General features: G+C 52.0%; 7 protein-coding genes across 7 annotated transcripts; 3 read left to right on the forward strand and 4 right to left on the reverse strand.

Moving 5' to 3' along the window:
- Nucleotides 1-38: 38 nt before the first annotated feature.
- A1O9_05771 (uncharacterized protein) lies at nt 39-1,202 on the reverse strand (the record flags this gene model as incomplete). The annotated part of the gene is made up of 1 exon (XM_013404986.1): nt 39-1,202. One exon carries the CDS (start codon nt 1,200-1,202, stop codon nt 39-41), a length of 1,164 nt encoding a protein of 387 aa, XP_013260440.1.
- Nucleotides 1,203-1,715: 513 nt separating this feature from the next.
- A1O9_05772 (uncharacterized protein) lies at nt 1,716-4,355 on the reverse strand (the record flags this gene model as incomplete). Its single annotated transcript, XM_013404987.1, has 1 exon — nt 1,716-4,355. The coding sequence occupies one exon, from the start codon at nt 4,353-4,355 to the stop codon at nt 1,716-1,718; it is 2,640 nt and encodes an 879-aa protein (XP_013260441.1).
- Nucleotides 4,356-9,038: 4,683 nt separating this feature from the next.
- On the forward strand, nt 9,039-9,503 carry A1O9_05773 (uncharacterized protein; the record flags this gene model as incomplete). Its single annotated transcript, XM_013404988.1, has 1 exon — nt 9,039-9,503. A coding segment is annotated over one exon (465 nt), but the record flags the coding sequence as incomplete, so codon positions are not given.
- Nucleotides 9,504-10,631: 1,128 nt separating this feature from the next.
- Nucleotides 10,632-11,831, forward strand: A1O9_05774 (mannan polymerase complexes MNN9 subunit; the record flags this gene model as incomplete). The annotated part of the gene is made up of 2 exons (XM_013404989.1): nt 10,632-11,756; nt 11,811-11,831. The coding sequence occupies 2 exons, from the start codon at nt 10,632-10,634 to the stop codon at nt 11,829-11,831; spliced, it is 1,146 nt and encodes a 381-aa protein (XP_013260443.1).
- A 750-nt stretch (nt 11,832-12,581) lies between these two features.
- A1O9_05775 (uncharacterized protein) lies at nt 12,582-15,027 on the reverse strand (the record flags this gene model as incomplete). Its single annotated transcript, XM_013404990.1, has 4 exons — nt 12,582-14,094; nt 14,179-14,459; nt 14,519-14,628; nt 14,829-15,027. The coding sequence occupies 4 exons, from the start codon at nt 15,025-15,027 to the stop codon at nt 12,582-12,584; spliced, it is 2,103 nt and encodes a 700-aa protein (XP_013260444.1).
- Nucleotides 15,028-15,697: 670 nt separating this feature from the next.
- Nucleotides 15,698-16,439, reverse strand: A1O9_05776 (eukaryotic translation initiation factor 5A-2; the record flags this gene model as incomplete). Its single annotated transcript, XM_013404991.1, has 4 exons — nt 15,698-15,762; nt 15,813-15,945; nt 16,011-16,277; nt 16,422-16,439. 4 exons carry the CDS (start codon nt 16,437-16,439, stop codon nt 15,698-15,700), a joined length of 483 nt encoding a protein of 160 aa, XP_013260445.1.
- Nucleotides 16,440-16,874: 435 nt separating this feature from the next.
- A1O9_05777 (uncharacterized protein) lies at nt 16,875-18,899 on the forward strand (the record flags this gene model as incomplete). Its single annotated transcript, XM_013404992.1, has 1 exon — nt 16,875-18,899. One exon carries the CDS (start codon nt 16,875-16,877, stop codon nt 18,897-18,899), a length of 2,025 nt encoding a protein of 674 aa, XP_013260446.1.
- Nucleotides 18,900-19,194: the final 295 nt, after the last annotated feature.

The raw sequence follows: 19,194 nt of genomic DNA on the forward strand, positions 1-19,194 counted from the left end.
AATGTATGGTTCGGACTTTGATGTCAAACCGTGCAAATTCAACCGAAAGCAAATTTCATCCAGTTTTGCTTCAATTGTTCAGCACCTTCTGTCAGAGGCCACTGTTTAACGTCACAGACTTTTAGTACTATGTCTTTCAACAGGTCATCCATCATCTGGCCAGCACAATGAAGGTCGCTCTCGATGAGGATCCTGTCATCGGGTACAAGTTCGATGACCTTTGTGGCCTTGTCTGTTGATGTACGGGAGCCTGGGAAGTTAATGGCCGTCGAGAATGAAAAGTAGAAATCCGTCGGCACTTTAGGGTTGAAAAACTGCTTCAGAGCATCGGGCGGCCCAGAGTACGAATGCATGCAGATTCGTGGAGGATATGGAAGAATATCCTTTGATTCCTGGTCTTTGCTCACCCCAGATACGGATTTCCCTGGTTGAAGCTTCTTCTTCTCTCGCTTTGATGGCTTCTCGTGGCCCTTCCACATGGCTTGAAGAAGATCAAATACCACCCCGTGAGCTTGAACACTGTGGAGTGAGACTGCTCGGTTCATCTTTGCCGCAAGATCAAGTTGAGCCCTCAAGATCACCTTTTGGTGCTCCATGTTGACCCGGTATGGGGTCAGTGGCCGTCCTTCACGAGAACCCGCGGTATACTCTTCAGTCGAGCCACCACTTTTGTCGCATCTTTCTCCTGTCGGCCCCTTTGCAGCGGGGAGGTCAGGAAGACGAAAAGCACGATCGAGACCTACTTCTCCCACCAAAGCGAGTGGGAAATCCTTGAGTCGTTGTTCAGTGTCGTTCAAGTATTGAGTAAGTGAGATTGGCGATGGCAAAGCGCTGATGAAACTCAAATCTTCCGGTTCTGGGGCCAAGACGTATCTGTAATGCCTCACGGCATCAATATGAGCCTTTGACTCGCGATCATCGTAGAGCTCGTGTGAGAACCAAGGGTGCCATCCAAACGCCGGCAACACGACCTGGGTCACATCTCGACCTGAGAAGGCGTTTCTCAGATTTTTAATCGAATATTTCCTAGCGGTGTCTTCAACTAGCTTCTGGTCCTGAGACCTCGTGGCCATGATCGTAAGAGCCCGTGCTTTCATGCTGGCAATATCTCCAGTAGAAGCCATAATGTCGGTGGGATGACAATGAGCATCGAATACACCAATATCCCAAATGGTGTTGGCTTCATCTTTGACTTCCTCCATTTCAAAGCAAGTCTTCGTCAAAGAGAATGGGATTTGAGGCTATCGCAATGCTAGGTTAACTGGACCTATGTAGGATGTGTATGTGCTGATTTAGGGGTGATGGGGTGGAAATGGAAATCGCAAGGGATCATATCGCAGTATTGTCATTTGAACAGATTATGTTACCACAGCTGAAGCGTGTAAGCCAAGTCGGAACGCTCTGTACTGGCAGCGAGGATCATAATTTTATCTAAGGTTGAAGAATTGTCAGCAGTGCCTACTGCTACGGAGTGGTGCCACGCCACTTGGCCTCGAATGCACATCTGAATGATGTCATCGATGTGCATCGACAAAACCGTTGATAATATGATGCTAGTGCGGAAATCCATTTATTACTATCGTGAAACTCGATTGCTCGTGCCTTGTTATCACTCATGAACTGCGTAATTCAATGTAGCCTCCCATTTTCAGGCATGACATACGATATATGTACCATTGTAGCAAATCCCGAACGCCGATATGCCTGTAAGAATATTACACCACGAATTCGGTCGCGATGGCAGGAGACACAGTTTCACATCGTAGATCCTGGTCCAGACCCCACGATGAGATAGAGTCATCCTGGCTGGCATATCCAGTGTCATCACTGAGGACGCTGGATCGTCTTGAGACTTTCACGGCGCTTACAACATCCAAAATGTCAGCGGCGCAAGTAATTTCGTTAAGCAGATTTCGAACCTCTTCTCCACCAGCTGCGACTGGTATTTCTATGCCCGACAAGCGTCGGAGAAGAATCTTAGCAGCAGCTTGAGTCATAAGATTTGTAGAGGTGGAATGGATATTCTTGGAAGAAAAGAAGGCCAGAGCTTTCTGAGCATTTCCCTCACCATCAAGAATCTGCAGAGTTTTAGCACAGTGCAGGCAGTTGATAATATCGGCTCTTGCCGACAACGGAGTGGAGGAATCGATGAAATATGGTGGTTGGGTCTGCATGGTCACCTTGGTCTCGGGAGGGAGAGTGGTTTCCATTGCCTGCGAGGCGCGTGTGAAAAAAGCAAGTCGGTTGGCGGTACAGAAAACTGAGCTTGCTGCCAACGCCCTTGTCTCAGCTGTAGACCCTATGGGAGCAATTCTCAACGCGTGGTTGAGATGTTCTTGTGCAAGTTCAGGGGAGTCAGGGAACTGAATAGTCAATTCCAACGCTTGGGTCAAAGAATGGGTTGATCGCCATGCAGCGACGGCGTCAAGCGGTGATCGGACCGCGTGGTCGTCAACCACAACATCAAGAAGCTTATTTGACGAATGCTCCTGTGTTGGTCGATCGTACATCAAATTGTATGCCCTTTGGCAGACCGTGTCGAGGAGCACATCGTCACAGGGCAAATCAAGCATCTCCGACAGATAGCGGGGAAGTCGATCTGAATGTTGAAGTGGTAGCTGGTCATGAGAAGCCTTGGCTCGCCGCCATTGTCTGTTTGCAAAATATTGCCCAACGCGGTTAGCGATTCTGGATGTCGCTGTTCCGAGTGAGCCCACGTTCCACAGTAAAACTCGGCAGTGGAGCGCTTTCAGCATTAGCCTCAGGGGGGTGTAAGGCAATGTGCCAGAGCCGAAAATGGTTAGAACAACTCGACTTCGACTGACTTCAATATCTCCGCCAGCTAGTTGAGCATCGATTGCGATGTCCCAGGCTTTGATCCGGGCCACGTCATCCTCAGCGGTCCGTTTAGTAAGCCATGCGTAGGCACGAGGGCCGAAAATGTAGCCAAATGTGTATTTGAACCACTCGGAAGTTATAGCAAGCCATTCCGGGAAGAAGCTATGGTGGGGGAGGTGAAGAGCTTGCATGCTCGTGCTCCACGCCCTGCGCCGGACTTCGATCGGGGAGGCTGGGGCGGGAGCCTGCTGTGAAGCGGTGCCGAGTTCTTCGAGATCGTCCTTGGGTGCTGGTTTCGAGTTGAATAGGTAGGAGAAAATAAGAAAAGCCAAGACAGTCAGAGCGACGAATCCTTTCACGAGCGGAATGATGCCTCCAGTCCGACAGAATTGGCTGAACGCAGCAAGATAGATTCTGGGAGATCGTAGAAACTGCCACCCATCGAGAAGCTCGAGTGGAATGCCAAAAAGACCCTTTTCACGAGATTCCGTGCCAGTATCTGACTCGGTGAGACCGTCCATGATCATGAGTCCCGCAAGCGAGCCCAACAATATCCGAGTGGGCCATTTGCCCTTGAAACGAGCTCGTTCAGAATTGGTCTGATAAATATGACCATAATGGTCCTGAGACTGGCTTTCGCGCATTCGCCGCCATGCATCAGGGAGGGGAATAAGCCCCTGTGCTGGGGTTGAGGATGACAGATCTGCTGTCGGGAGGCCTTCAGCAGATACAGTCTCAGAGGATTCTTCTATGACCGTGTTGCTGGTGAATGCGGCTGTTCTTTGGGCATCCTGACCGCCCTCCGCAATGACCTTGTCCAAGGTTTCGAGGCGTTCTTTGAGAGCCTTGTTTTCGTCTTCGAGGCGTTTTGTGCGAAACTCGAGATGTCGGATATACTCGACTGCTTTGGTCAGAATGGAAGCTTTGTTGAGCTTGTTACTGGGGGCAAGGCCATCGAGATCTTCGTCATCACTATCGGCATTGTCCGCATCTCGCCCCTTTGGCTTCTTGATACTGCGAAGGCTGGGAACACTGTCTCTCAGTTCGGCGATCTTTTCGTTCAAATTAGCTCGATAACGCTTCTCAATGACATTATGCGGACGTTTCTTTGCGGCCGGGACTTGGGCATCTTTCGAGTAGTCGGTGGTGGGCACGTCGGAAGGCGAGAGTTTTCGCTTGAGCATGGGGTGTTCGGTGGGAGAATGCTGCTCACGTAGAGTGTCTCCGCTCAATCTTATATCAATGCTCGAACGCGATTCAGGAGAAGCCGAACTGTGCCGGGGGGTTAAGATATCAATAGGATGAGGGGCGGTGAGAAGTTCGTTCTTGAGAAAGGGGTTGTGGGTATCGCCGTTGGCGGTGGATGAAGGGGATATTGGAAGATGGAAGGTGTTGCCAGGCTCGACAGCATCTTTGTTCGTCAGGATGTTGCTATCTGTAGTGTTGACCGACCCGTTCCAATCGAGCCACTTGTCGAATTCACGACCAACGGAATCGAAATTGAGGGGTGCGTCCATGGTGAGGAGGATGGTGGGATTCTGTATCTCAGACGCGTGGCGGTGTGGTAGTGAGCGATAGCATGGCGCCCATGCAACTATGGCGGCGTCCTTGACGTGAAAGAGTGGCCGTGGGAGACTGATATATGCTTAAGAAGGCAACATTAAAGGGCAATTGACCGGTAATAGATATTGAATTGGGCTGGTCGTGGGACGAGGTTCGTGGTCCCTGGCTAAACCCGAGATAGTGCTTGGTGGGTGCCATTGCCAGTAGTGGTGCAGGCGGTTTGTTGCGCATCCGGGCAGGTTCTGCCCCGTGGGAGCTTCGAACTTGCAGGTCCTCAGGAGTCAGGACTCAGTGGTCGTCCCTACGGAGTACTAAGGCACGCAATTAGTCCAGGGTAGAGTGGGCTAACCGTTGCGAGCTTAGACCACATGGTCACTGGCTCCTTCCTCATGCCCCCTATCCGGCATCGCAACTTCCGGCAGCTCAGCCACGATACCTACGAGCCCGATCGACTCTCAATTCTTCGTTCAGCCTGATGACCGCACGAAGGAAATATTCTTCCTCCCTCATTCTATCGTATTTGTTTCTGTTTTCGCCCTTCTCGATACGCGCTGTGTGGCTGTAAGATGCAGATCTTACTTGCATTTTCATGTAAGCGAGGGATGCGTACCTGAGTCTCTCTTTCGCTTCGAGTAAGCCGCGATCTGCTCCCGTTCAAAGCCGGTACAATACGTCCACAGTTCGGTGTCCATCGGTAAGGTATATCCGCTTACCTGGCTGAGGTAGGTGTTTTCATAGCCTGAATCGCTTTGTTCGTACTCTAGACCACTTCGAGCAAACCCGACACGCTGACGGTTGCCTGGTTGCCAAACGTTCATTGCCACGGGTTTACTGAATTTCGACTGGGAAACAGCCGGGATCTCGCATGTCTTTGAAAGACGCCACAAACTGCGAGGGCAGGCAGCAATCGGAGACTCGCGAAGCAGCTCGCAAAGATCCCAGTGTGAGCTGTAGACACTGGCTCTTGCTGACTTTTGTGTCACAATGTAGTAGAGTCTTGAAATGGCGCTTCACTCCCTTCTGGCCTTGAATTAAAGCAGTGCCCAAACTCGAAGGGCAACGGGACCAACAAACGGCATGTCTACTGATTACACAAATCCCCTCCCCGGCTTAGAGAGGGCCACCGCAGATAGCAGCTTTACTGTGCTGTCACTATTGAAAGGAAACGCTAGTGAGTCCTCCAGGTATTCTGTCAGAAACCTACGTAGGTACCTACCTACGAGAAGGGGTACTGAGCCCCTTCCTTTCTACTGCCATTTCATGCGGCACTGTCCTCACCACCACGTGACCAGAGTCGTGCCAGGGCGGATAGCCATTTTGGCTTGTTAGGATGAATATTGCGGGTGAGGGGCTATGTGAAGTTGGGCATGAGCCTCCCCTCGGTGGCAGTGCTCACCGTAGATCGCAGGCGGATGGCCCGGGTACAATGAAGATCATCGGGTCAGCTAGCCTCTACCAAGTCTTCATTAAGAAATCGCTGAAGCTCCAATGGGTTTCCCATAACTCAGGGGGCTTGTCCTGGTCCTTTTGTGGAAACCAGTAATATCGGAGGTGCATGGTCCCAAAGCACGTGGTCCTGTCCAAACCTTGAAACAAATTGGCGCGGGCCAGGAGTATTTGACCTTTGGATATCAGAAGTTGCGAGCAATTGCACTGCCTCATCGCCACCCATTCAGTGCTGGCGGGACCCTCGACCTGCGCACTGGTGGTCTAGACTCGATACAATGGTGTAGACAGATATGCACTGAACGGAATGATGAAGGGAATAATTCGTGACGTGAGTTCGGGAGAGGCAAGGTTGACTAATTCGTCAATTGGTCAAGCAGGAGGGCGATGGTGACGTCGACAGCACGCTAGCAATGGCTCCCCTGGAAGAAATTTCCATTGCGACAGATGGCAGTAGTGTACGTGTAGTATGAGGATAACGCTGGAGGCCAAGAACCCCAGCTACGTTAGGCATTCTATCGGCCTAGATATACCATAATGATGCGCTGGCTATGGCTATGCACAAAGTGTCCAACTTCATCTTCCGGACTACTGATGAAGTGATCTTGGTGGCTATAGATAGGTCCAGTCTCAAATGCCATGGTGGGTAAGGGTTTATCTTTGGGCTTGGTGATGGACTTGGTGGAGGGAAAACGTGACCTGGTTCCGTGGCCAGCATGCCCTGAGCTGGAAGCTTGGACCTACCTGTGCCCCACAAGTGGAAAATGCAATCCAAGAGGTCGATTTCCCTTAGTTGGACTGGCAGGGCTACTTTTTGAATATTAGCGGAAGATAAATTTTACAGGATACAGTACATGCCGTGTATGTTTGGCCATTGACTGTCACACAGGCCTGTAGCGATAAGGCGAGAAGTAAGTGGTGAGGCCAGTCAGGACGGGGCAGTGGGATTCAGTTGCCTGAGAGCGGCAGGAACAACCAGAGAATGTCATTCGTTGTGAGAGAACCACGGCCGATGTTAACGTGGGCCTGATGGGCTGGCTGCGGGCTGGCTGCGGGCTGGCTGCTTGACAACACGAGAGAGGAGTCTACTGTAGGTAGCGACTGGGTAGCGAGTGAGCAGTCCGTACCCAGTACAGGTTCTCCCGTCCTCCGTATGAGGGACCAGGGTAGACGGTCAGTTAACTCCATCTCCAAGAGTCACCAAAGCATACTAACCTAGGCACATACCTGATGTGTACTCGTAATAGTAGCCTAGTAGCCTAGTAGCCTAGTAGCCTAGCACTCGTAGATTGTGGGTTGCAGAACTCGCTAAAGCCATTCCAATATGACCTTTGTCGTGCGCGTGAGCCACCAGCTGCCGATATCCGGGACAGTCTTGCACCGACCGCAAAAGAGGGGCCGTGGCACCTCCCACTTGGACGCAGCCGAGGGACAGGAAGGGACGACAGAATACTCACTCCGTCTTCCATCCGGGCCACAATGTGAAGAAGTGATGACACTTTACGGCGGGTTCCTATCGCTGTGCAACAAATTCCATGTGCTCGCAATAGAGTTTGGGTTTTCCGGCCGTGGGCTCAAGCATATCGATCACCTTTGTCCATCAATCTGACCACTTGTATCAGATCTCGCCATGATCTCGTATTGACCCAAGAGCCCCCGGGTGCCCGGGACCAGGGACCAGTCCCCAGGGCCCGAAGAGCCCATCATCATCGCGTCGGAGAAAAGCTGCTGGTTTGTAGATTGGCTTTGGTGCCCACAAAAGCGGGTGTGGCGCCATCGCTTCCGTTGAGTTGGCGTTCTGATATCAACGCTTGCCGTCATTGAGCCTGCCACGCCTGCGGTGGACCGAAAGAATTCTTGACGTCTGACAGGCGAGTCTCCAGGCGGAAAAGACGGAAATGGGTGGAACGAGTGCCTGCTACCTTGTCCCCGCGCGTTGTCTCCTTTTGCCTGTCAATTGACAATAATTCGGTCAGACTGCTCGTACGAGTCTGTACGCCATGTCTTCCCGTCTCAACGCCCAAGAAACGGTCCCCAAAGGCGCTCGTTCCTTGTATGTACCCAGAACTGAACTCGCCCATTTCTTCGTTTGTTGCGCGTCACAGACTCACAGCATCAGATTCCCGGCTTTGACTGCAGTTCACTGACTACTAGTGACCACCGAGCAGACCTCTGCCCAGCCTCCGCCCTCATCTCTCCTTGATCGAAGCGAACCCGATGGTGCAGGCCACCGCCCTGGTTCTGTGGAAGTTCTGGTCCACGATGAAGAATGACCCCCCAATCCAATCCTCTAAGCGTAGCGGAACAACTCTCTTTCCCCCCAGGTTGATCGTCATGATCATCAACCAAATGTACATAGCAAAGGCACCCCCGTTCAGCAGCGCTGCCCTGCATTTTAAACCACACACATCCCTTTATATATCTCCATCTGCCACCTGGCACGATCCACCTACAGGTGCTTGTTCTTGTGGAGATGGTTGGAATCTCTATCCGCGTTTCGGTGATGGATTTGCTGACCATCCATGGCTAACCGTTGCTGATCACTCTCATCACTTCCATCACGATCCACTTCCAATTCCCTCAGGCTGCCGATCACCTGGCCCCCTAGCTTTTCTCCAACAGATGCCACTCAAGCCGCCAGGTGGCAGGGAGTAAACACCAAGAACCTCGCGGAGCTTGTAGTGTCCCGCGTGTGTGACTAAAGTCCTCCTGACCAGACCCACTGTTAATCACCCTGCTATTTTGTGTCTGGGACCATTTATCCCTGGAATTGTGGCCCTTAAACCCTCGCCTACGGCGGTGCTTCAACCCAGGTGCTCCGTACAGCGTCCCCGTCTGCCAAGTACCTCTACCGTACATACATAACGAAGCAGCCCTCTCACACTCTGCCATACCGTCTCAACACACACGCACACACCATTTCACAAGCGGCTCTCCCACCCCTTTCACTATACCTATATCTAATTATCAACATTTCAAGCCACTTTTCGTCCCCATCTACCGTGTAGGCCAACATCCGAGCGCAACCTTCCACTTAGTACCACAGCGACATTTATATACAGAGCCCCCGGTCAAACCACCAACAAGCCGCTGCATGAGCACAACAACGCGGGGGGACAGCGAGTGAAGTCATCGTCCGTTACAAATTATCACAAATTGAAGAGGACGTGCCTTCACTTGCACATTCTATCATGCGTTCATCCGACGCATATCCAGGGCGTTACACCCCTACATCTCCGCTCTCTCCCAGATTACCGACTAGTCATCAGCCACTTTCTCCCCAGCCTACAAGGCCTCGTTCAACACAACATGCACGACCAGCAGCAAGACATATGCATATGACGCTGCCAAGGTTTCATCCAGCAAATTTCAACCAACTGGACTCACCAGCAACACCGTCTTCTACTACTCAGAGTCCGGCTATTACCGTAAATAGGGTCACCCAACCATTGCAGGCTGAATCGCCCAGATTGATGCGCGAGAAGCAAAAGGAATTCTTAGAGAGGGCTCAACTATCTTCCAAGATTGCGGCATCGTCGATGGGCATCAAGCCTGGCGGCCCACGCCTAGATCCATTAGGGAGTCCTAAGGGACCAGTAACGCCGCTTGAGCTCGACGAGGCTGCCGATTACTTTCAAGTCGCCGGTGCTGGCAAGATATCACCCGCAACGAGCCCCAAGCCTCGCAGCCCAAGAAATTCATCCGACAACACCGAGGCACACCGCCAGACGAAGACTGATATGTATCCTTGATGAAGTACGACGTGCATGTTGAAACGCACACATGCGTTGAAGTCGCGTTGGGTTTGGTCATTGTCCCGGAGTCTTGATGGGAACCGAGCCTTGCATGTATACCAGTCTGTTGACTTGCACTTTGGTCGATGCATGAGAGTCGAATGTTAGCCATCCATGGTTTCATCGGACCGGGCGTTTTTGGTAATCACAGCACTCACGACTTTCTTTTGTTGTGTATGTCCAGGCTTCGAGCCAGCGCTCAGCCTGGTCCATTGGATCTCATCATGAGATTCCCACCTGCCTTGAGACGCTAACGGGATGCTCAAAAAAAGGGACCGAGTAAGGGGGACTGGGTGTTTCTACTGCCAGAGCTCGCCAAACCCATCTAGAGGCAAGGGGCGGCTCCTTCAGACTGAAATAGTTTACATCACATAGGCATTGTAATGGAAAACCTTTGGCTCAGAACAGATTATTTGGATGACTAGGAAGTGTCGAACCCTTGCATACCAAATGCCCAATCCCGAGTGCTGTGGCTCAATTGTGTGGCGGGTGCTATGGGGGTGCATCGCAACGTACGAGTACTGTACTGTATGCACAGTAGATGCCTAGCCAGAGAGCTAGCTTTCCACTTCCCTGGCTAGCGCCTCGGACAAGGAAGGCTTCTTATTTTTAGGGTCTCACTTGCCCTCACTCCTCACTCCTCAGGGCCCGTAATTCCGATCCATGCTCCGTGCTCCGTGCGACATGGGATTGACAGTCAGTCGTACGCAATCGTCCTTGCTCCTTGCTCTGTGAGTGCGAATCACCCTTACGACCACCACCAGCACTGCTTCATTCATACCTCCCCCTAAGCAATGATAGTCACATAGTGCCGTGACTTGTACAGTTACACTTTCAAAGCTGTGACCTTGTTCAAAACCCATACTCCCTGGCTGTCTGCCATCATGTTACCGCGACATTTCAAAAATTCAAAGGTGACACGTTGACCCTTCTTCATGCCTTTGAGACGCTGTACGCTGTCCAGTATCCCACTCCATCCTTGACCATAGAATGGCCTACTTCGACATGCGCCAGACACGTACTGCCAATCGGACTCACGTCCTCGCCATTCTTCTCTTCGTCGTTTTCATATACTTTCTCTACAGCATCAACTCTGTCTCCTCCCCACCATCCGACCTGCGTCAACGTAAATCTGACGCCGCTGCCGAAAACCCTCTCAGCCCACCAACCTCAGCCTTTCGAAAACAGCAGAATGGGCCCGGCTCGCGCGGACTGCGCAGACCACCTCCAGTCGTCCATTATAACCTCAATAATCTCACCGCCTCAACCTTCCCGGAGAAGAACAATGAGAAAATCCTAATCCTCACCCCCCTTGCGCGCTTCTACCCCGAATACTGGTCAAACCTTCTCGCCCTGACCTATCCCCATGAACATATCAGCCTTGGTTTTGTCACGCCCAAGAACAAAGAAGGTAACGCAGCCACAGCAGCATTGCAAGAAGCGATCAAGATCACTCAGTCTGGCCCAGAAGAGCAACGTTTCCAATCAATAACCATCCTAAGGCAGGACTTTGATCCCCCCATTGTCTCTCAAGATGAAAAGGAGCGGCATCGGTTGGAAAACCAGAAGGCTCGGCGTGCCGCCATGGCACTGGCACGCAACAGCCTTCTCTTCACCACCATAGGTCCGTATACCTCTTGGGTACTGTGGCTCGACGGAGACATTGTCGAGTCCCCTCCGACATTGATCCAAGACCTAGCAAGCCATGACAGAGACATAATTGTACCCAATTGTTTTCAAAGATACATCAACGACAACGGTGCACCGGACGTCCGACCTTATGATTTCAATTCATGGCGTGATAGCAGTGTTGCACAAGAACTCGCTGCGTCTATGGGTCCAGATGAAATACTGCTCGAGGGCTATGCCGAAATGCCAACGTATAGGTTACTGTTGGCTAAAATTGCCAAGTTTGCTGGAGACCCGGATTATGACCCGAGGCGTCTCTTGCCATTAGATGGAGTGGGCGGAACTGCACTCATGGTCAAGGCTCATGTGCATCGAGATGGAGCCATGTTTCCTCCATTTCCCTTTTACCATTTGATCGAAACCGAAGGCTTTGCCAAGATGGCGGGACGGCTCCATTATGAGTCTTACGGTCTGCCTGATTATTTTGTGTGTACCCCTCCTTCTTGATGTTGGAGAGTGCTTACTAACATATTGTTATAGGTGTACCACTATAACGAGTAGATATTCTATCGATGATTTGTGTGTATCACGAGAGATTGAACATCCACGTCCTTCAGGCCTTCAGAATGGGGGCTAGTCAAGGTATACGCTTCTATACAGCCGCGTTGAAACGTGCGGCTTATTTCGCGGGCTGATGTGGCACAAAACCTTTGATGGCTGCATGCCATGTAAGATAGAAACGATCATGGTGTCTTCCAAAGACCACTCTTCAGAGACCATGATCTTGTAGGCGGGAACCGAACCATTGGCTTCATGGAAAAAGGATCTTGACTTTCAACGACTTCCTCACAGCGGGACGGGAGTTTTCACTGCTATAGAAGCGCTAGGAGCGGTTTATCCGAGCTGGGGGAATGACCATGAATCCAACCATGTACGCTGACTGAGACTTCTTTGTAACGACGCATGGTTTCAAGGCATCTGAAATGGACGTTGGGCCGGCCATGTATCGACCTCTCGCCAAGGCACGGCCAGGAATAAGTCGGGAAACGACCCAGCTCTTACCTGTTTGCGGGCACTATTTCCACAACACAGAGTGTACTGTACTGTGTTTACAACAACGGGATTTCGGTTGGTGGGAGAGGGGCGCACTGCTCCACGATGAATCCATCACCAAGTGTAGATGACGCGTTCCGTACGAAGTGGTAAAAGTGTCACGTACTGGTTTCAGTATTTTAGGTACGCAGGGCAAAGCAAGGCATCTTGCTGCATGTATGCCAGCACCTCTATACTCTCGGAAGAGGATGCCGATGTTCACAGTTCAGGCAGATACTCCAAGGCCATTTCCATCTCGATGTCTCCTTCACTGCCATCATTGCCGCCTTCGTGATCCTCCTCCAACCGGCTCCCTCCTCCTTCGTCGTCCTCACCAATCCCTGCTACATCACCGGCGAAAGCAGGAGAAGAGCCGAAATCCTCGAGTTCCAGGTCCCCAAGTCCCCTGACCAGCGCGGCGCTCGAAGACGGGTTCCCAGGAGTGGTAGTAGCTAGGACGACACCTGCTCCAGCACCTGTCGTCGTGGGTGGTGCTCCGGAGGAACCCTGCCGATCCACGCCTGCGAAGTGCTCTTCCCGCCTCCTCTCCCTCCGCCACGCTTCAATCAAATCCTCCGTCCTGACAACCGCTCTGCACAGCGCCGCCACGCTGAGGCATGCCACCTGCGCGGCTTCCTCGTGGAACACCTTGGCAGCCTGGGCCCACCCGGATTTGGCGTCGCCGTCCAGTTTTTCGTCCCATCTGTATCGAGGGTAGCGTGCGCCAGGGCGGAGGACGCTCTGCGTGCGTTTTCTGGCGGCGGCGGCGGCGGCGGCTTCTTCTTCTGCAGGTGGAATGGCCCGTATTGGTTTCAGTGAGGCCTGGACACGCTCGATCCGTGTCTGCAGGAGTGTTTCGCGCCTCTGGGCTGCTGAGGCGTGCTGTGTGCGGGTTTTTTCGACGGAGGGGATCGGCTGCAAGGGGAAGAGATTGAGGATTGTTTGGTCGATGGTGTTGGGCTCTTGATTCTGATTCTGACTCTGGCTCTGGCTCTGGCTCTGGGATCCTGATTCATTGACCGCGCTGGTTGTTGGGGCAGTCCCGGCTGCCGTGGGGTTCAGCCACATGCGTTGGTACCAGTCCAGGTACTGGTCGAGTTGGGTGTCGTTCATGTTGAGGACGTCCTCGTCCGTGACGGCCATCTCTGACCCGGGCTGTAAGCCCTCCGTGCTCCCGTTAGCACCAAGCTGACGCGAAGCCGTCTCCAGGTCTGTCTTGGCCTTGAGCCACGCTGGCCAGTCCATGCGCAGGGTCGCGAGATCGTTGGGCGATTTCGGATGTCGAGGCACGGTGTCCGAGTCAAAGGGGTAGAGAAGCTTGGTGGCCGTCACTATCAGCGAGATTATCTGTGCCTCGGGATAGCTGGTCGCATGACGGCGCAGTCGTGAGGTTGCTTCTGCTGCTTCTTCACCCGCATCCAGGTCCTGGTACGCGAAACTGTACTTTGTGATCCTGTTCAGGCGTTGAGCGAGACTATAGACTTCGATGGGAAGGGCGAGGGAGCGCATGTAGGAGATGAAGAGGAGATCATGGTTTACCGGCGGCGTGGCCATGCCGAAGAGGACGTCGTACATGCGCGAGCGCTGGTAGACGGCGAGTTGCAGCTCGTCCGGCCGTGGCATGTGGCGGGTGTCCAGAGCCGCCTGGTACTCACTGGGCAGACGCTCTTTCATTTCCTGAGGAACGTGCCTGATGGCTCGGATAAATGGAATGTCTTCTTCTTGGACCCATCTGTTGAGTCATTTCTGGTTAACATCCGCAACGTAGCACATGAGGGAAGCCCTCATTTGTGAGGTTGCTCAGCAGTCAGCCTACCTCAATATCGTAGCCAGCTCAATCGGGAGCCTCAAGAGGATCATAGCTAGATAACCCAGCGCAGCCGTGTCGATCAGCTTTGGGCCTTTCCTCGCAGCCTTGCTGCTGTTGTTACCGGCCTGCCGTTCATCTGCGTCTGTATCGACGGCGTCGGTGGTATCGGTGTTCTCCCCAGACGTCTCGAGCTGATCGCCGTCACTCTCGTGTTGGCCCTGTTCAGTGCGATCCAGACGGTGCTCGAGCTTCGAGAGCCACAGTGCCCATAGATCTCGGACGATTGTCTAGTTTCCAATCTTGTCAGTGGCCAAGACGCTTGGAGATTCCCCCCTCTTCCACGTACCCAGAGTTCCTCCGGCAGCTCCAGCTGGTGCACCAAAGTATGACACTGTTTCCAGAGAATGTGCTGCCATGCTTGTAGAAAGAGTTGGTATGCTTTGACGCCTCGGAGGACTGTTGGCTGGATCTTAGTACGGTATAATTTCACTCTTGTTGCTTTGGAGTGACCAGGACGTGTCGGCGGGTTATTTTCTAAAGGAAAAGGAGGTGGGGAGAGGTCTCCCTCCCTGCCCCATAGCCATGTTCTCTTTGAAGATGGAAAAGAGGAAACATAGAGGGTATGAGGGAACTCAATTCAAAACCCACTTACTCACCTTTAGACACCTTCTGCTTCGATTTCTTCTCCTTCTTCCTTACGACTTTGCCCTTTCTGGCGTAATCCGCATCGTCCTCCGCCGTAATGATTCCACGGGCTTGCTCGTGGCCGTTGGCGCAGTACGTGCGCCCATCGTCTTCGATCGTGAAGTCTGTGGAACCGCACTGGTCACAGCGGTCGTCGTCGTCCTCCTCCATATGGTGTTGCGGAAAGAGAGGGGTGTGATGATAGTGTGGGTAGCTTTCCGAGTTATCATGGTGGTGAATGAAAGGGCCACCTTGGATAACTAGCAAGTACAAACGTCGCAAGATTTAAGATGAAAGTTGAAAGGCAATTGTGGTTGATACTTCATGGTTCTGGAACAACTTGGCCTGATGATTTTCCATTTCCAAAAATACGGTAGCTGGTCATGACCAGGAGTACACTCAAGACTGTAGTTTTCACGGACGAGCAATACCCTATACCAGACAGTCACTCATATGTAGGGTCAATTGAGCCAATCACGGGCAAATGAATTACGGAATGTAAAAGACGCATGCCACCGGACAAGCTTGGTGGTACCCATTACTATTTCATAAAATTGTGTCAATTGCTTTGATTTCGTCTAAGATATTTCAAAATGCTAGACTACCCATTGCAACCAGTTGACCGAAATTTGCTTTTCGAGCAAGTAAGAAGATCCATGGCGTATCCAGCTCGACAAAAGTCCTTGTCTTAGTATCCCGCCGGCTAGATGAGGTTGGAAGGGCAAACTGTCCCAACACCAAGACGCTCATTTTTGACGTTGTATTGATCGTGAAAACCGTGAACACATCAGGCACGTAGAAGCGGCCTTCGAAATGCGGCAGAATGAGAAGGAGGTCTGATTTACTTTGGAGCCTCCTTGGCGTCCATGGCGAGTTCCTCACCCATGGCAGTCAAGACAATAACGTCTGTGGATAGATCAGCCTTGATACTCTCATTTGGGAGGAATCAGACTTACTGGTATCCTTCTCATCTTCACGGAAGAGCTTTTGGATCTTGTCACCAACTTCACCCTCTGGCATTTTGACATCATCCTTGGTGGAACCATCATCAGACATAAGAGACAAGAAGCCATCATCGGTGATATCGAGCTGTATTTCCAAATTCGTTAGCATGGACGGACGTCGCTGAAGGATAATTGGTAATGTTCTCTTACCAACTGGTATTCACGACGGACGACGTTGGGGACCTCCATGTTGTGGGTAGATGGGGAGAGATCTTCCAACTTCTTGCCAGTGAAGATGTCGAGAGCGACCAAGTGGACCTTTGCGTGCCCATGTTTGCCAGTCTTGGAGGTGGACATGTCAACAATCTTGCATGGACGGCCCTTGATGACAACAAAGCCGTTCTTTCTCAAGGCAGAACATTGCATAGGGTAGGTGGCAGAGGCGCCAGCGTCGGCGGACTCGAAGGTGTGCTCATGCTATAAGCGGTGGAAGTTAGTAGGAGAGCGTGGAAACCCAAAGTAAGAAAATGATAAAGAAATAGGCTCAATTTCCAAATGTAGACACATCGACTGCGACCAGCCAGCCAACACACAAAGCGGGGGAAATCGAGCCAAGCTTACCTGCGCGTCGTCGGCCATGGTGAGAGATGAGGGGTTTGGCGTAAAGAATGTAATTGATGAAGAAATTGAAGGAGGGCAAATGAACTGGCCGGACCAGGGAGCGAGAAGATGGGAATGAGACTGAGGAGAAGGAAGAGAAGACTCGCAGCAGCGAATTAAGCCCAGGCTCAGGTAAAATATCAGTCTAGCAAGTCCTGAGCAAAGTGGGATCAAGAGAACTGGAAGGCGGGGGCAAAGGCGATTAGATACGAGCTAATCCCATCTCGGCAGTGGGCCTTGGCGCGTCTAATGTCACGAGGCATGAATCACGTGCCGCGCTCGTGCAACATCCACCCCTCGTGGCCACTGGTTGTACGGGTAGAGCATCATACATCGTCCCCCATCTCACGACCTGCTCGTCCTCTCTGTATATCGAGCCATGTCTTGATACTCGATACATTCGCCATGGCTGGAATGTGGCTGGACCGCTTCACCGCTCCTTCCACTGCCACTCCAACAGGCTCACTAACTCCTTCTCGTCCTTATTCTCCCGCTCCACCACGCAAGAACTCCAGTCTCGCTCCGCCGCAACGACCTGGGCTGGGCTTGTCCGGTCCCGCTAGATCCTCATCTTCGTCCTTGGATTTGAGTGCCAACACCTCCACTACATCTCTTGTTCAACACCCTAGAATCACCAATGGCTCATCTCTTCGGTTCGAACAGCGGCCCCCTGCAGACGTTGAAGATCCATTGAGGGTGTTAAGACAAATCCTTGGTCAGACAGGACCTGGCTCAGATGGGAGCAATGTCAAGCATGAGAAGCCCCGGCCGGAAGATATTGACTTTGGAGGACTCAGCCTCGAAGACTTTCTCCTACAGGAGCCGCCTCAGCAACCAAAGCCAGTCAGTAAGCTGTCTGAAGCCTCCTCAAAGGAAAATAGGCAGAAATACCAAGAGTTCCACAATTCGATAGCTGAATGCGATCAAGTTCTGAATTCCGTTGAGGGCTATCTTACAAACTTCAAAGCTGAACTCGGTCAAGTCTCCGCTGAGATTGAGAATCTCCAAGCTCGCTCCGTCAACCTTAACGCTAAACTTGATAACCGTCGAAAAGTCGAGAAGCTGTTGGGACCAGCTGTCGAAGGCGTGAGCCTCTCCCCATATACAGTGAGGTCAATAAGCGAAGGCCCCATCGACGAAAATTTTATTAAGGCGCTCAATGAAGTCGAGGCCCGTTCCGCCCTCATTGAGGTCAAAGAGAAGGAGGCCGAAAACGTCAAGGCTTTACAAGATCTGAAGCCTTTACTAGATGATCTGAATGCTAAAGCCATCGAAAGAATTAGAGACTACATTGTGGCCCAAATAAAAGCCCTCAGGTCTCCCAATATCAATGCTCAAGTGATCCAACAGCAATCCTTCTTGAAATATAAAGACTTGTATTCATTTTTAGCTCGAAACCACTCTGTGCTGGCCGACGAAATAGGTCAAGCGTACATCAATACCATGAAATGGTACTACAATATCCACTTCAGTCGTTACGAACACGCCCTCTCATCGCTGCACTTGCACATCTTCGACCAGTATGACCTCCTCGGATCCGATCCTGCTCCTGCACGAAGAAACGTGCTGGGTGCCTCCAAACCCAGTGCTCCACAACATGATGCGTTCAGTTTAGGACGCCGTGAAGAAGTCCTCAAGTCAAAAAACGACTCTGCATTGCCCTCATACCTCGCGGAGGACAGCAAAACAGCACACTACATGGAGACACCCTTTCGCAACTTCAACCGCGCTTTGGTGGACAATGTATGCGCAGAATACTCCGTGTGCACGGAACTGTTCTCCACCTGCAGTTACCACCAAGTTGCCCGGCGCGTGACCGAGATCTTCGAGCCCACCTTCACAATGGGCCACGGCCTGACCAAGCAGCTGGTAGAAAACTCCAACGACTGCCAAGGTGTCCTACTCTGCGTCCGCCTCAACCAACATTTCGCATTTGAACTCCAGCGCCGAAAAGTCCCCGTCGCCGACTCATACATCAACTACACCAACATCCTCCTATGGCCTCGCTTCCAAATGGTGATGGACGCGCACTGTGAGTCTTTGAAGAGATTCCCCGTCAGCATCTCCCGCGGCTCTGCCGCCGCTGCATTCTCCCTGGTCGGGGTCGGTGGTGGCTCCAGCGAAGCCTCAAAAACATCCGTGGCACCGCACACCATCACACAGCGCTTTGGGCAATTCCTGCACAGCATCCTGACGCTCAGTGCGGATGCAGGTGACGATGAGCCTATCTCAAAGAGCCTGGGCCGCCTGCGCACCGAGTACGAAACTCTCCTGGGCAAATTGGCCAAAGGTGCCGGGGCCGATGCGGCTAAGCGCTCGAAGTTCCTGTACAATAACTACAGCCTGGTCTTGACCATTGTCAGCGACACGAAGGGCAAGCTGGCTGATGACCAAAAGGACCATTTCGGTGATCTGGTTCGCGACTTGAAAGCACGGTAGAATTATTTGATGTATAGATCATAGCAACTTTTCTTATGGGACCGCAGCACGCCCTGATGAACAATGAATGTGAAACTGAACCGTCCTTGTGTCTTATCCTAATCAATATCTCCGACGTCTATATCACACCCTAGCCTCACTCGCTCGGACCTACGCACGACGTCGGATGTAACTTCTGGTGAACATTAGTCGTGCACGCCAGAATACAACCCTACCCCAAGTCAAGACCCTGACGACCACTATATGAAAAAGGATCGGCGAGGAGCAGGGCGAACGCGGCACCATAATGATACCT

Source organism: Exophiala aquamarina (assembly GCF_000709125.1).
Source record: "Exophiala aquamarina CBS 119918 chromosome Unknown aczIA-supercont1.4, whole genome shotgun sequence".
NCBI lineage: Eukaryota > Fungi > Ascomycota > Eurotiomycetes > Chaetothyriales > Herpotrichiellaceae > Exophiala > Exophiala aquamarina.